General features: G+C 28.0%; 1 protein-coding gene, 1 long non-coding RNA gene and 1 pseudogene across 2 annotated transcripts; 1 reads left to right on the plus strand and 2 right to left on the minus strand.

Annotated features, from left to right (window-relative positions):
- Positions 1–372: 372 nt before the first annotated feature.
- LOC149059440 (uncharacterized) lies at positions 373–10,603 on the minus strand. Its single transcript, XM_089224204.1, has 4 exons — positions 10,372–10,603; positions 9,729–10,043; positions 718–2,043; positions 373–386 (listed from the first exon to the last, which is right to left on the minus strand). The coding sequence occupies exons 1-4, from the start codon at positions 10,601–10,603 to the stop codon at positions 373–375; spliced, it is 1,887 nt and encodes a 628-aa protein (XP_089080330.1).
- On the plus strand, positions 2,202–9,005 carry LOC149059441 (uncharacterized; annotated as a pseudogene).
- A 461-nt stretch (positions 10,604–11,064) lies between the features above and the next one.
- LOC149059442 (uncharacterized) lies at positions 11,065–11,925 on the minus strand. Its single transcript, XR_016189700.1, has 3 exons — positions 11,578–11,925; positions 11,428–11,512; positions 11,065–11,354 (listed from the first exon to the last, which is right to left on the minus strand). It is a non-coding gene; the product is annotated as an uncharacterized LOC149059442 (long non-coding RNA).
- Between the last annotated feature and the right edge of the window lie 2,739 nt (positions 11,926–14,664).

Below are 14,664 nucleotides of genomic sequence, written 5' to 3' on the forward strand. Positions count from 1 at the left end.
TATAGTCTAAAGTCTTTAGTTTCAGGATCATTCATCAGTTTTATTTCATCAGATTATTTTTCATTACACTGCCTGTGAACAAGACTTATATTATGATGTATAATATTGTTAAATTTGTATCAGGTAATAATATGTTATAAACTTATATTATTATATATTTTTAATTATTAAGTTTTTATGTTTTATAGGAAAAAATTGAAACTAAATGTAATGAACCCAAACTAACAATTCTTTATAAAGATGGAAGATTGTATGCTTTAAAGAAACAGAAAAGTAAATAGTAAATTGTCATATTATTTTCTAAATTAATAATAATGGTAAAAATATTAAAAATTATTTCTCTATAACAAGATATAGAGTAAATGTATAGTGTTAATATAATGTCCCTAAAAAGTATAAAATGGTTTTAATTATAATGTAATACATAAAAAATAATTGAGTAATAGTAATAATAATAATAATAATCAGTCTTTAGACTTCATCAATTAAAATGTATAAATTAGTGTTCTTTAAAATATGAATGTTCCACATCATTTTCCTGCAATATTTTTAATTTTTTGTTTAAAAAGGTGTCACGTAGATCATTACTTTCAAGTTCAGAAGGTTTAAACAAATCGTTTTCCGGTTTTTTTCGCTTTGATTTTGTAGAAAAAAAGTTATTTTGAGGAATTATTTTTTTATTAGGTGGATCGTTGTTTATTTTAATGAACTCTTTACTTGGTGCAGATTGTTTTGATGTTGCTTCAATAAATGCATTGAGAGCATCTATCTTTTTAATAGCTTCTTTAAGGTGATCAGAATCTTCAATTAAATGGATTTTATTTACTGTACTCATAGCTTTTTTTTTAAATATTTCATACAAGTTTTCATTTTCATTTGTGTTCTTTAAAGTTTTCATGTGTATATCTATTTCTTGTGTATCTATTGTATGTTTATTTTTCTCATTTAATTCCGATTTGCCCACGTTTGTTGTATAATTTTCCTGACTTAATGCAATAGTATGAATATGCTTACAAATAATTGATTTTATGGAGTAATCTAAACAAGTGCATTCAAATGTATGAATGCATATTTTACATGTACTACAAACTATTACACAACATATTTCCTCGTTAATTTGTTTAACAACATAAGATTTACTTGGTGTATGTTCACTATCTACATTCCAGGTATTTGCATCGTTCTTGGTAATTTTTAAATTAAGTGAAATACTGGTTACATGTCTTTTTTTAATTTCCTGTATTCTTGTTGTTGATTTACCCTTTGTCAATTTGATCATTCTTTCTACTTTTTTATCACGTGTGAATCGTCTTATTGTCATTATACTTTTATCCAATCTTCCAATTTTACATCCATTTAAGTAATGATACTTAATAGTTTTATGCATTGATTCCAGATGCATATTGCAATTTACTCCCAGTCCTTTTCTGTAACAATATGCCCATAATGTTGCTCTATTTGCATACATTCGTTCAAAATATACTCCAAAATCTTTGGTTTCAGGATCATTCATCATTTCAATAATAAATTTGGTTAAAATTTTTTTGAATTCAGTGTCACTAGATATTGTTTGAAGCATTTTCAATGATTTATAAACCGTTGATTGTTTTTCCTTACGCTGAGGTCCAATAATTTTATTTAAATTTTGTCTCCAGGCTTTATCGACATGCCATGAACAAAAAATGCGATGTGGAACTGGACCCATTACAGTTTCCCATGCCAAATAAAAAGTTTCAACGATATCAGTCATAAACGTTTGGGGTTTTATTATACCTGTGACATCATGAATAACTGTGAACATAACAGTATATATTTTTGTATCTTTCAGATTAGTATACATAAAACAACATGGAAACCCTGAACCAAAGTCATCTATAACCATTAAGGTAACTAATTCAAAATCGTATCCATTAAGTCCGTGGGTCCCGTCAAGACATACTACTTTTCCTTGTCCAAATTTTTGTAGCAAGTGCATTTGACCAGGGTCCATTATAATTAAACAAAAATCATTTACTTCTAATTTTCCAGTTATATCAAGAACTCCTGAAATTCAAAATTAGTCCTTTAAGGGGATTGCAACGCACGTATTTTTCATACGTTTTAGACCAATAAGCGGTGGTAAATTACACATACTTCGGAATGTCCGATTTAAATTTTTTATACCTCTTTGAATTCATTGATAAAATATCTAGGCTTCTTAGGAAGTCGATTTTCAATTTTCAATTTAAATTGCCCTTAAAATAACCATTTTTTTTTAGAAATCCTATGAAATAATTGCATTACATTTGTATTTATTTTGGGCACATCTGATTTTTAATTTAAAAAAGTGACTCCTAAGAAGCATAGTCTAGAAGTTTATAAATTCAACCATTTTTTCGAAATTACAATCGAACTTCGGGAAGTATGATTAATTTACTACCGCTTTTAGTAGTTTTTATAGTCATGCAAATAAGAAAATACTTAATTTTTCGCGATAGAATGACATGTGCGTGCGCGTGTGAGAGTTGCTTCCGGCGCGGTTGCTCGACGTGACAGCGATTCTCGGAAACAATTAGCAGATAAGGATAACTGGATAGGTATACAAGAATAAGTAATAGGCAACAATAATAATAATAATATTTTTCCAAAATTAAATACAATCAATATATTATAATATACTACCTATGAATCATTTTATTTGAACACTACACTCTGATCAGTAAAGTTGTCTGTAAGTTTCCGGTGGTTTGTGCTTTTATTTTATTCTTTTACAAAATGGGTAAAGACTGGCGTTTTGGCCAAAAAAACTAGGTGTAAGTTAAGTGCACCTAGGTTAAAAAAACACCGATTGAACAATTTACAATCAAGAAAGAAAAAAAGTGTTATAGATCAAAGCTGCGATGATCAGGTAATTATATAAACAGATATTAAAATTACAATAATATAAATATTCTAAAAAATTGAAGATTATTCTCTACCTATTCATTATTCTTTTATTTTAATTGTAACAGGAAAAAACACATTTATTAGTGTCCGAAAATGTTTTGATAGATGATATTAAGAATATAGAAATTACTACTGACAATACAATTCGTCACGATAACGTAAATATGTAAGTGAATATATTATTCTAAAAATAAATAAATTATAAATATATTTATAATACTCTTTTTGTATTCATTCAAATTAAATTTATATTGATGGCAAGATTAGCATTGTTAGGTCCATGGTGCAAAATGAGCTTTTGCTCCAGGGCGATACATTCTTTGAGGCGGAATATACGTTTTTCGTATTATAATTTATCATTGAATTCAAATTTAACACAACCATTACAAATTCTAAACAGCAAAGCGACTTCCACGGTTTTTTTTATGTAAATAATAGTTTGAGGATATTTTGCAAATTTATGCAATGTTTTTTAGGCATAAGAAAATTTAGATTTGTATTTTGTTAGTTTTTTGAAGTCAGAAGTTAGAATTATGTTTATTATTATCTACTATACTCATTGAAATTTTAAAAATACTTAGATTAATTTGTAAGCTATATTAAGTTATAAAAAAATTAATGTATTGTACAATACAAATTTAGACACAGTCTATAAATTTAATTTCAGAGACCACCCAGTTAATGTTTCAGTAAATGAAGAACTGAAGGAAAATACTGCAGGGTTAGTTTTTGTGAATATTATATATATTTTGAAGAAAATGATTTTTATACATTTTTTTAAATTATAATATGCATTTAATTTTAGGGAATGTAAAGGTAGACGTTTTGTTGACATAGAACATTTATTTGAAGCTATTAAACAAATAGAACATAAGCCTTTTAGTTGTACTTTTAAAGACCTAACATTGAAAAAGGAAATAAAAAATGGTTTCCTTTCCGAATTTGTTTTTCAATGTAATATTTGTAATAAAATGGAATATATTTCAAATGAAAATCGTAACAGTACGTCCATGTCAATAAATTCGGCAATTGTGTCTGCAACTTTATGCACGGGTCTAGGTTATTCACAGCTAGATATGATTTCGGCCATTTTAAACATGCATAATATGTCCAATCCAATATATCAAAAACTTCATAATGAAATACTTAAACATACTCAAGAAGTAGCTTTGGATGCGATGAAAGAAGCTGGCAGAGAAGAGGCCAAACTTGCATTGGAGGATAATAGTGTAACCGACGATGGAATACCGCTTATCACCGTTGTAGCTGATGGTACATGGTCGAAGAGGTCATATAAAACAAATTATAACGCCCTTTCTGGTGCGGTGAGTATTTATTTATCTTTTGGGTTGGGCTTTTTAACACTTTGGGGACGAACCACGCGTCAGATGCGTGTTATACTTTAGCGTAATATAAACGATGTTTTGTATTAAAAAAATAACATTGCGGACGAATCACGTACCGAGCGCGTGACATTATAGTTAACTATAATACACGATGGTTTATAGTTATTGAATTACGTTTGAGACGAATCACGCGCCAAACGCGTCATGTCATTTGTACTGATAAAAGACGAAACACGTGTTAGACGCGTTTTTCGATTTCCAGTATCGATATTAAATACAGAATTTCTCCTATAATATTCATTCATTTCTTAATCGATAGTAAAAATAATATCGATTTTTAGGATTTTTCTAAAGAATAATTATTAACCTACAATATTTCAGTTTATTCGATTCTCGACCGCGCATTGCCACGCCGCGCCGTGATAATAAATAATATTCGTGACATTGTGATTATGATTGAGGAAGTACCTACTTTTTGATAACATTACAGTTTATTTACTATATTGCTGTATTTTATTATAATAAAATATTATAGACGCGTCCTGTTTTTGTATTCTTAAATATTCTGTATACTATTTTTCACGTTTTATATTCGTGGCACAAGTTTATAATATATTTTAAACTATGGATGACGCAGATATAATCCGCGTTCACAAGTATATAATTATAAACAAATTATATTTATATTTATATGAATATTAAATAACAAAGGATTTTAATAAACAATAAAATAAACTTGATACATTTTTTTTTTTTTAATTATATTTACCTATGTATAAATACATATGAGTGTTCAAGTTAGACTTTTTTTTTTTATTAAAACAGGATAATTTTGATATCTCATAGGTGAATGACATTTTTACAAAAGTAATATGTAACTTATATGTGCGTATAAAGTAACACCTCGATAATTATATGGGAAAAAAAAATAAAAAATCTGATAACAATTTACAAAATTGTGATTTTTTGAAAAATTAAAAAAAACCGCCGGATAACGATGAATAATGGCGGAAAAATCATTCGTCCACATTTAGCATAATCAGCATAACGCGTTTAGCACGTGATTCGTCCCCAACGTATTTTTCCGATAATATTGCTCCGTCTATAATTCATAATCCGGTATCACGTGTTACACACGACATTCGTCCCTAACGTAATTTTTTCAATATTAACCGTAGTCCTCAAAGTGTTAATGTTAATAATCTTTTATGGTCAATTGACCACATTTAGTGAAGTCGTTGTTTTTTTCTTTTCAAATTCTATTCATATGTATGTATTATGATAATTGATTTAATTTGCAAGTGTACAATGGACATTCAGCCAAATTTAAATTTAAAATAATCCTGTGACTATATTTAGATTTTTGCTTCCAATATGAAATACTTAGGAAAAAACTTCAGATAAATTTTCAAATCTTAGCTATAGCCTATAACAGAGTTGGGCAAAATTTAATCTAGATAATTATTTGAATACCTATTTATTCGAATAATTTTCAAACATTATTATTCGAATAATTTTAAACTATAATATTCGAATAAAAAGTTATTCGACTAAATTTCAAACCATTATTATTGGAATAATTTTTTATCTACTACTATTTAAATTTGTTGTAATTGTTACGAAATATTATCATTCAATATTATTCAAAATATAAGATCATTAAATTATGATTATCTAATTTATTACTCACTCAATAGATCTATTTTTTTATTCATAATATTTTTGCATTTTCCCTAGTTTTTTTTATTCGAATATCATATTTTAAAATTATTCGAATATTAATGTTTGAAAATTATTGAAATAATTGTAAAAAAATCATTCGAATACATTTTTATTCGAATAAAATGTTATCTAAATTATAATTATGGATTATGGATTTACTCTCAAGTTTTTTTTTCGAATTCCACTTAAAACGGCGTATGAAGAACCATGTATTAAATTTTAATCGACATTACTTGAAAAAAAAAAACTAAAATTTTTCCAAAATTTCACATAGATACCCTTTGTTCAAGACTTAAATAAGTTCAATAGTACTACCTTTTTATATAAATTGATAAAATACATGTTTATGTAATACAAATATTCATGAATAACAGAAAAAAACATAAAATATTTTAAAAGTAGCCAGTTATATTATTATATTGTATTGTATTTTATTTTATTTTACTTATAATGTATATTATGTTGATTGTTGATGTAATATAAACATTAAATATATGCATTCATTAATCCATTTATTAAAAATAAATTGTTCGTATAATTTACAGCTCATTTTAACTTTTATATAGCCCTCAATTATTGGATATAGAACTAAAAAAATTCTTTTCATGGATATTCGAAATAAATTGTGTACTGTGTGTCAAAAAGCCGAATCAAGTGGGAAAAAAGCTTCAAAACACGAATGCTTTAAAAATTGGGATGGAAGCTCCACTTCCATGGAATCTGACATAATTCTAGATGGTTTTCGTAAAAGTCTCTCCATGCATAATGTTATTTATGACAAACTCATAGGAGATGGTGACTCAAGTGTAATGAAAAAATTAACACTTTCTAAACCTTATGGACCTGATTTTTATGTAAAAAAAATTGAATGCATAAATCATATACTGAGGAACTATTGCAATCGTATCTTAGATATATCTACTCGTCGAAAGTGTTCATCAGGAACAGTTGTTCCTGGGTTTTTGCGAAAAACTTTGAAAGATAGACGCCTTAAACTACGGTGAGTGTAAATTAATTACCATACATTCAATAGAATGCGTACCTATATACTAACGTTTGTAAACAGGTTTTTAATTTGAAAGTATTATGAAATTGCTCTTTTTTTTATTTATCCAATGTTATGCTAATTTATGATGTACCTATAATAATAGATGTGCTGTAACAAAAGCTATAGCATTCAGAAAAGAAATGAACCTCACGCATTCTGAAAAAGTAGCCCTTTTGAAACAGGATATTTTAAATAGCCCATATCATGTATTTGGTTATCATAACGGATGTGCTAGGTGAATATTATTTCATTGATGACTATTTCATAATTTTAAATTATATACAACATTTTCTGTTTACCTAATTTAGTTATTTTTGTAATGGGCCGAAAGAAAATGAGGTGAATTTGGTCCCGCAAATGGAAAGCTGTGGTATATGGATAGATATACTTGGAGCGAGGAATATAGTCGCGCATCATTCATCAAGCTTAATTTATAATGTCAACAATAATGTCGTAGAAGGTTTCAATAATGTCATTGCAAAGCATGTTGGTGGAAAAAGAGTTAATTTTTCTTGTCGAGGTAACAATATCCATACATAAATAAATATATGTTTTTACGTATATATTCGTATTTTTAATAAATAATAAGTATTTTTATTTTTAATCTCATTTCAATAGGAACTACTCTTTGCTATTTGAATAAATATACATTTTATAAAATTAATTTTATATATAGGATCTTATAACGCTAGATGTAACACTGCAGCTACATCATTCAACTATAGACCTAGCTTTTTGAGCCACATACACAAAAAAGTTACAAACATCAGTCCAGGAATTTTTACTAAGAAATATATAAAAAAAAAAGAAACGTCATGTGAAAAATTAACTAAAAAACGTTTAAACTTTGAAAAAAATAGGTTATTGTTTTATTATTTTTATTATTGTTATAATAGAAATAAATATAAACAAACAATAAATTATAACATTTTGATTTCACAGCTGTAAAAAAAAAAAAATTTGTTTGCTGGTCCAGATGAAGACTATGGAGCTCTTGAATTGGAATGTGAAATTATTGATATGTCACCTGAGGAATACCAAAATAAAAAAAAAATGTTTATGCAAAAATTAATGTTGAATTCTGACGAAATAGCAGCAATTGAACGAGATACTATTGGGCAACAAGACAATGATCAATGGCGAATACATAGAAAATCAAGGCTAACGGCATCTAATTTTGGTAAAGTCTGCAAACTACGACCAACGACATCTCGTGCAAATACAGTTAAAAATATACTGTATGACATTTTTCAAGGAAATTCAGCGACAAGGTATCTTTTTGACTGTATTACAAAATGTATTTTATTTTATTTAAATTTTAATTATTTAAAAAAAAAATTATGTATAGATATGGGATTGAAAATGAACCAATAGCTAGAAATGCAGTACAAGAAAAATTAAACATAGAAATAAAATCCGCTGGTTTATTTATACATAAATCTCTACCATATCTGGCAGCAAGTCCTGATGGATTAATTGACAATGACTCTATTATAGAGATAAAATGTCCACCTAGCATTAAAGAATTTACCCCCGAGGAAGCTGTACAAAATGGTAAATTGAAGTGTATGATTGATTGTGAGGGAAAGCTTATTTTAAAGAAAACCGATAATTATTATTATCAAGTCCAGGGACAACTAAATATAAGCGAGAAAAAGTTTTGTTACTTTGTTGTGTGGACTCCTAAAGGTACCAGTATTATTTTAATATTTATAATTCAATTAAAAATAATTTTTAAATATTTCATAGGTTTTGTCATAGATAAAATAACCAGGGATACTGAATTTTGGATAAATAAAATTAAACCACATGTGAGCACATTTTACATGGAATCCCTTCTTCCGGAAATGATCGATTCAAGATTCGATAGAGGGTTACCCATAAGGAATAGTAACCCGTATACAGATGTGTAACTTTTTTTTTATATTTGTAACTATACGTTATAAAAAATAATTATACTATAATTGCGTTTATTTATTTATTTATCATTAATCATGATATCACATAAGTGGCAGTAGTACTTAATAATAGTAACAACCATATTATATTCTACAAGATCAAGATGTCATTATATAATATATAAGTTAATGAGGTAAGCATAAGATTGACAGTTTGACACCTATCCTATTATAAACAAATAACATACCCGGATTTTTATCGCTTGTATAAAACTATTATACCTATTTTTTGGTTACAAAATTCAATAAATATAGATAGATAATCATAAACGGTAAACGTATATTACAGCAAATATATATATATATATATATACAATATACATTTTATATAATATATATAATATATATATATATATATAAATAATTGTGTCTGACCGTCGCCACCGTAAACTAGATAAGGAAATAAACCGTGAACTGTGATTACACAGCGGGTAGCGGGTGATGGTTGGGAGGTATACACACACTAATGATAATTTACTACGCACACACATGCACGACTTGATTAAAAACATCTATAATTTTGCCTATACAGAACCCCTTAAAAATTATCCGTTTGCAATCCCCTTAATGCATTAATTACATTTATATTACCAAAATATATGTTGGTAATTTGAATTTTTCTTAATTTCTGAATTTATACTTATTAAGTAAAAATTAAATTACACATAAAATAATGTAATACCTTCCTAACTACATCTAAAATAAAATAATTTTTGTTGTAAAATTTACCTTGTTTTTTATAGTATTGAACTGGATTATTATCGCCTTGCTCTTTCATTTGTTCAACCCAAATATCCACACTTGTGGAATCATCTTTATGCAATTGACCGTCCTGAATTGATATATTATACTGATGCTTGATGTTATGAAGATCAGCCCGAGTAATTAGGTTTTCTCTTTTCAAATTGTTTCCAATGTTATCCCTAAAATTATCCAATATTCTACCAACTGTCACACCTTGTGACAACTTTGCAGCGACTTCATGTTTTGTTGTAACTGGTAAACCAATGTGTTGCAGTTCATTTTCTTCATGTCCATAATGTTCTTTATAAAATATTATATTACAATTGTTTTGGTTTAAGGGCTCGAATAATATTATATGACTTGTACAATTTGAGTTTATTTTTTTAGTTCCTTGTGACTTTATTAACCTTTTTGAATTATCTTTTTCTTTATAGGTGCCAGATCGACTACATTCATAATAAGTTCTACAGCCATCATTGCATTTTCTTTTTCCGGTTTGGTGTGAATATTGACAGTTATGTTTTAGTTCATAATTTTTTAACCAATTTTGAAACTCTAGAATTTAATTTAGGATATTTTTTAGTACATTTAATAAATAAATAAACATTATATTATGTCATGGTGTTACCTGATACACTAGAAAAGTGCATTATTTCTTCTTTTATACACATTCCATGTTGTGTATTTAGATGTTCAATAAGCAATTTTTTTTTTGAAAATGTTTTGTCCATACAAGATATACATTTAGTTAACACTTTTTTTTTTGTTTCACTACTAACATTGTGTTTATTTAAAAGATGTCTGGTCAATGAAGACTTGGTCGAAAATTCTTCTTTGCATATATCACAATTAATCGCCATTTTGAACATAAAGTTAAAATAAAATAGGAAACTCTATTTTTTGTTTAATACTATACTGTATACTTGATCAAAGTTGCCTGTCATTATGGTATGATCATAACTCTCATGTAATTATATATAGCTATTTATAAAACTTTTATTAGGAAAATTTTAGTACTGTAAATAAAAGATAAATACAAGATCCAATAAAAATATTGTATGTAATAATATGTTTAGGATTACCATGATGTTATAAGAATTGAAAATGAGCTAATATTATTTTACAAAATTAATTTCCACAATTGTATATTTGTATTAATATTATTCATATTTTTTTATATAGGTAAACAGTGATAATATGTCTTATGAAAAATAATAAAAAATTCTTAATTTTTATTCATAATTTAAATATATTTTTTTTATTCTTTGATTATCTAGAAAGGAAATAATAGGTCAAGAAAATACAAAATATAAATCTAATATAAAATAATTAAATATGCGCTTTATTAACTTAAAACATTTTACTAACATGTAATATTTAATTTATTCTAATAACAAAAACAATTTTGTATTTGAAAATTCATTATTTATGTAATTATAAAATTAATAATTCATAAATATAGATTGACAATCTTTCGGATCCATAGCTCCAAGAGCAGACAGCGTCCAATCATCTATTGTATGATGTAACATACAACATGTTGTCTTGAATATTATTGTTGACATTGACATTGAGTTTGGCTGCCATCTTACACTATTCTGCGTATAACTGCTATTAGATTATAATTAAAACCATTATTAATTAATTTAGAAAATAATATGACTATTTACTATTTACTATTTACTTTTCTGTTTCTTTAAAGCATACAATCTTCCATCTTTATAAAGAATTGTTAGTTTGGGTTCATTACATTTAGTTTCAATTTTTTCCTATAAAACATAAAAACTTAATAATTAAAAATATATAATAATATAAGTTTATAACATATTATTACCTGATACAAATTTAACAATATTATACATCATAATATAAGTCTTGTTCACAGGCAGTGTAATGAAAAATAATCTGATGAAATAAAACTGATGAATGATCCTGAAACTAAAGACTTTAGACTATATTTCAAACAAATGTATGCAAATAGACCAACATTATGGTATATTTAATACAAGTAAATTCAAAATTGCAATATTATTTGAATATAATTAAACGATTTTTATTTTTTAAAAGTTGTAATCATAGATATAAGATAAGATGGTTGTAATAACCTGATAACAGATAAGAGATTTCAATTTATGAAATGTCACTAGCGCATGCGCAAAACGGTCACGGTTCAGTTCTGTGTTTAGACGCTCCTATAATAACAACTATGCTTCTGAATTTCTGATCATAGTCTTACATAGATAATATATATTTATATATATGTATTTATATATTATCCATGTAGTCTTACCTAACCCAACCAACTCCTGGACACGCCGAGAGGATAAGATGACGAAATGTTAGTAGGTGGACGGAGTACGGGAGAATCTGATTTTGTATCGTTACTAACACAATATATCTAGGTGTCATATATGTTACGGTCAAAAGTCGAAATCGGGCAAACCACGGAAATGACTAGGAAAAACGCGAACTACCCACAATTTTTAGACAAAATGTCATTCTTCGGCTTTTGACCAGGCAAACCTTTTTTTTCCTACGGTATCGCAGGGGGCCAAAAATACCTGGTGAGACAATTCGCCAGCGCCCCCACATCGTTAATTAGTTCTAACACAATAAAATACATGACATACATAGTACAGTTAGTATATAGACCACATGCGCGGCTCACAATTTAATAGATAGCCCTACGCTATATAAAAGATGGCCTTCGGCCTACAACAAAATTCACTTAACTAAGTTTCTACATAAGCTGCCGGTGGTCTTCTTTGACGCTCTCTTTCTTCTTTCTCCCTTACTTTTAAGACTAGGTCCACGTATTTGTTGACTGCGTTCCAATTGTGCGTCGACACCATCATTAATGCGATGGCGGTTGATGGAGTGAAGTCTCTGTTGATTCGCACCTCCAGATCCCTCCTCTGCCGCCACCACCCGTCGCACAAGAAAAACGCGTGTTCGGAATCGTCAATCGACGCTCCGCAGTCGACACAACTGGTATTTTTGACCTTTTTAATTTTACGCAGGTACTTTCCAAAGCCCCCCTGCCCGGAGAGAAACTGTGAGAGATGATAATTCACCTCACCGAATCTCCTACCGGCCGGTCCAACTTAATATATTTGATATCAATGTCTTTGTCCATCGGCTAGTTTCAGCGACGTCCAATTTTCTTTGACACTCAGCTTCGATGGGGTATCTGGGAGCTGTGTTTGGCGTAATCGGATATTAGTAGAGATTTTGTAAATCATATTATAAATGATTTAGTTCTGATCTAGGATAGCTTAAAAATAGTGCACGGGAAGCCACATTATTCACAAAGCGAGCTTACCAGGGCATCAAAAAAATCATTTATACTCGGAATAAAGAAAATCAGTCTAGAAATTGGAGTGAAGAATTGAGATCTTGTCCATTCGCTATAAATAGTGCTTATCAAATGGAGGTATTAAATGAAAATTAAATGTATGTTTTAAATGAAAATGAAAAAATTTTAGTCAATCAATCTGAACAAAAACAAAATTTTAAAAAATCACTGGAAAAGGCTGCTGATGGATTAATGGCGGAAGCGAAAAAAATAAAATCAATTTCCACCTCTAACAGTCGGAACGACAGTGAAAATTCCAGTTCCTTGTGTTGATAGTGGAAAAGTCGATGCAAATAATATGTTAAGTGTTATATTAAGTATTACTGACGATGGATTCTATAAAGAAGAAACCAACAATGAAATGTCATCACTATATGCCAGGAACCAAATATTTCAATGTAAAGAATAATTTATTACTAGCGATGATTTATTAAATGCCAAATGTAGTTAAATTTTATATGGCGATTTTGCATTATAATATATAATTTATTTTACACTTACCAAATGCAGTAATATCTGTTATTGTGATACCTATTCTTGTTCTTAGTGACTAATGATATGAAATTGAAATATATATTTGTTATGCAACCCCTTTAATAAATGTTTAGGAATAGGAAACTCATAAACTAGCTAACCTAAGTTGGTTATATCTTATACATCCAACGATCAAACCAATCAATAATAATAATAATAAAAATCATTTTCACTACCCACATTTTAGTTAAAAACATAACACTTAAGATCATGTTTCATTTGACATTATTTGGTTTTTAAAATTCGTAATTGGTTATTCAAATGCCAAATGGTTAATTGTCTGCTGTGTAGTCGTTTTAAACTTGAATTTATATTTATATCATTCAAATAATTGTTGCATTAGATACGGAAGTATATCTTTAGCACGACTGTCACTAATTAATAGTCTTGGACTTATGATTCTTATTTATCTAATTACATGGCATACAATATATGAACTGAAAGTTATAACAGAAAATCATATAATGAAGCTAATGGTGGCCTAAACGTGTATAAATATAATCGTCTCTTAAATTAAAAAAGTGGTGGGTAGAATAGTTGGTAGGTACTTGGCAGATTAGTATCTTATCTAATGATAATCGTATGATATAGTTATTGTCTTTACTATATAATATAAGCTATTACTATTACTTGGTAAGTTTATGTAATAAGCAATGATGGCGGTATGTAGGATTATTTGAAGCATTTGCTTTACCTACGTCTGAAAGCCCTTTGACCATTGCTGTTTATTAGAGGTGGTGCTAAAAATATTTAAAATAGGTATACAATATTATGCTTCAACACCTCCACAATTTCTAAACACCACTGGTTATAAGTATTAAATTGCGTAATTTTATTTATTGATGAATAATAATAAATTATCACGCCAATACTGCTAATGATAATAATTTCTAAGGACATCACATTCATAAATAGCATCAAGTAAATCTGCTTAGACTCATCATTCTATCATGGTAGGTATATCCACATTATTAGATTTGTATCTAAGTCTTTTTTTGGTGGATGTCGCTCTGCTGTACAGTAGGTTACAAG

This window comes from Diuraphis noxia, unplaced genomic scaffold (genome assembly GCF_037042655.1).
Source record: "Diuraphis noxia isolate RWA-SAM2 unplaced genomic scaffold, SU_Dnox_SAM2 contig0001, whole genome shotgun sequence".
Lineage (NCBI taxonomy): Eukaryota > Metazoa > Arthropoda > Insecta > Hemiptera > Aphididae > Diuraphis > Diuraphis noxia.

Coding starts and splice junctions, on each gene's coding strand:
- LOC149059440 (XM_089224204.1), bottom strand. CDS start 10,603: ATGGCGATTAATTGTGATATATGCAAAGAAGAATTTTCGACCAAGTCT. Junction 10,044..10,371: donor GCACTTTTCTAGTGTATCAG/GTAACACCATGA, acceptor TATTTTATAAAG/AACATTATGGACATGAAGAA. Junction 2,044..9,728: donor TCAATACTATAAAAAACAAG/GTAAATTTTACA, acceptor TTTGAATTTCAG/GAGTTCTTGATATAACTGGA.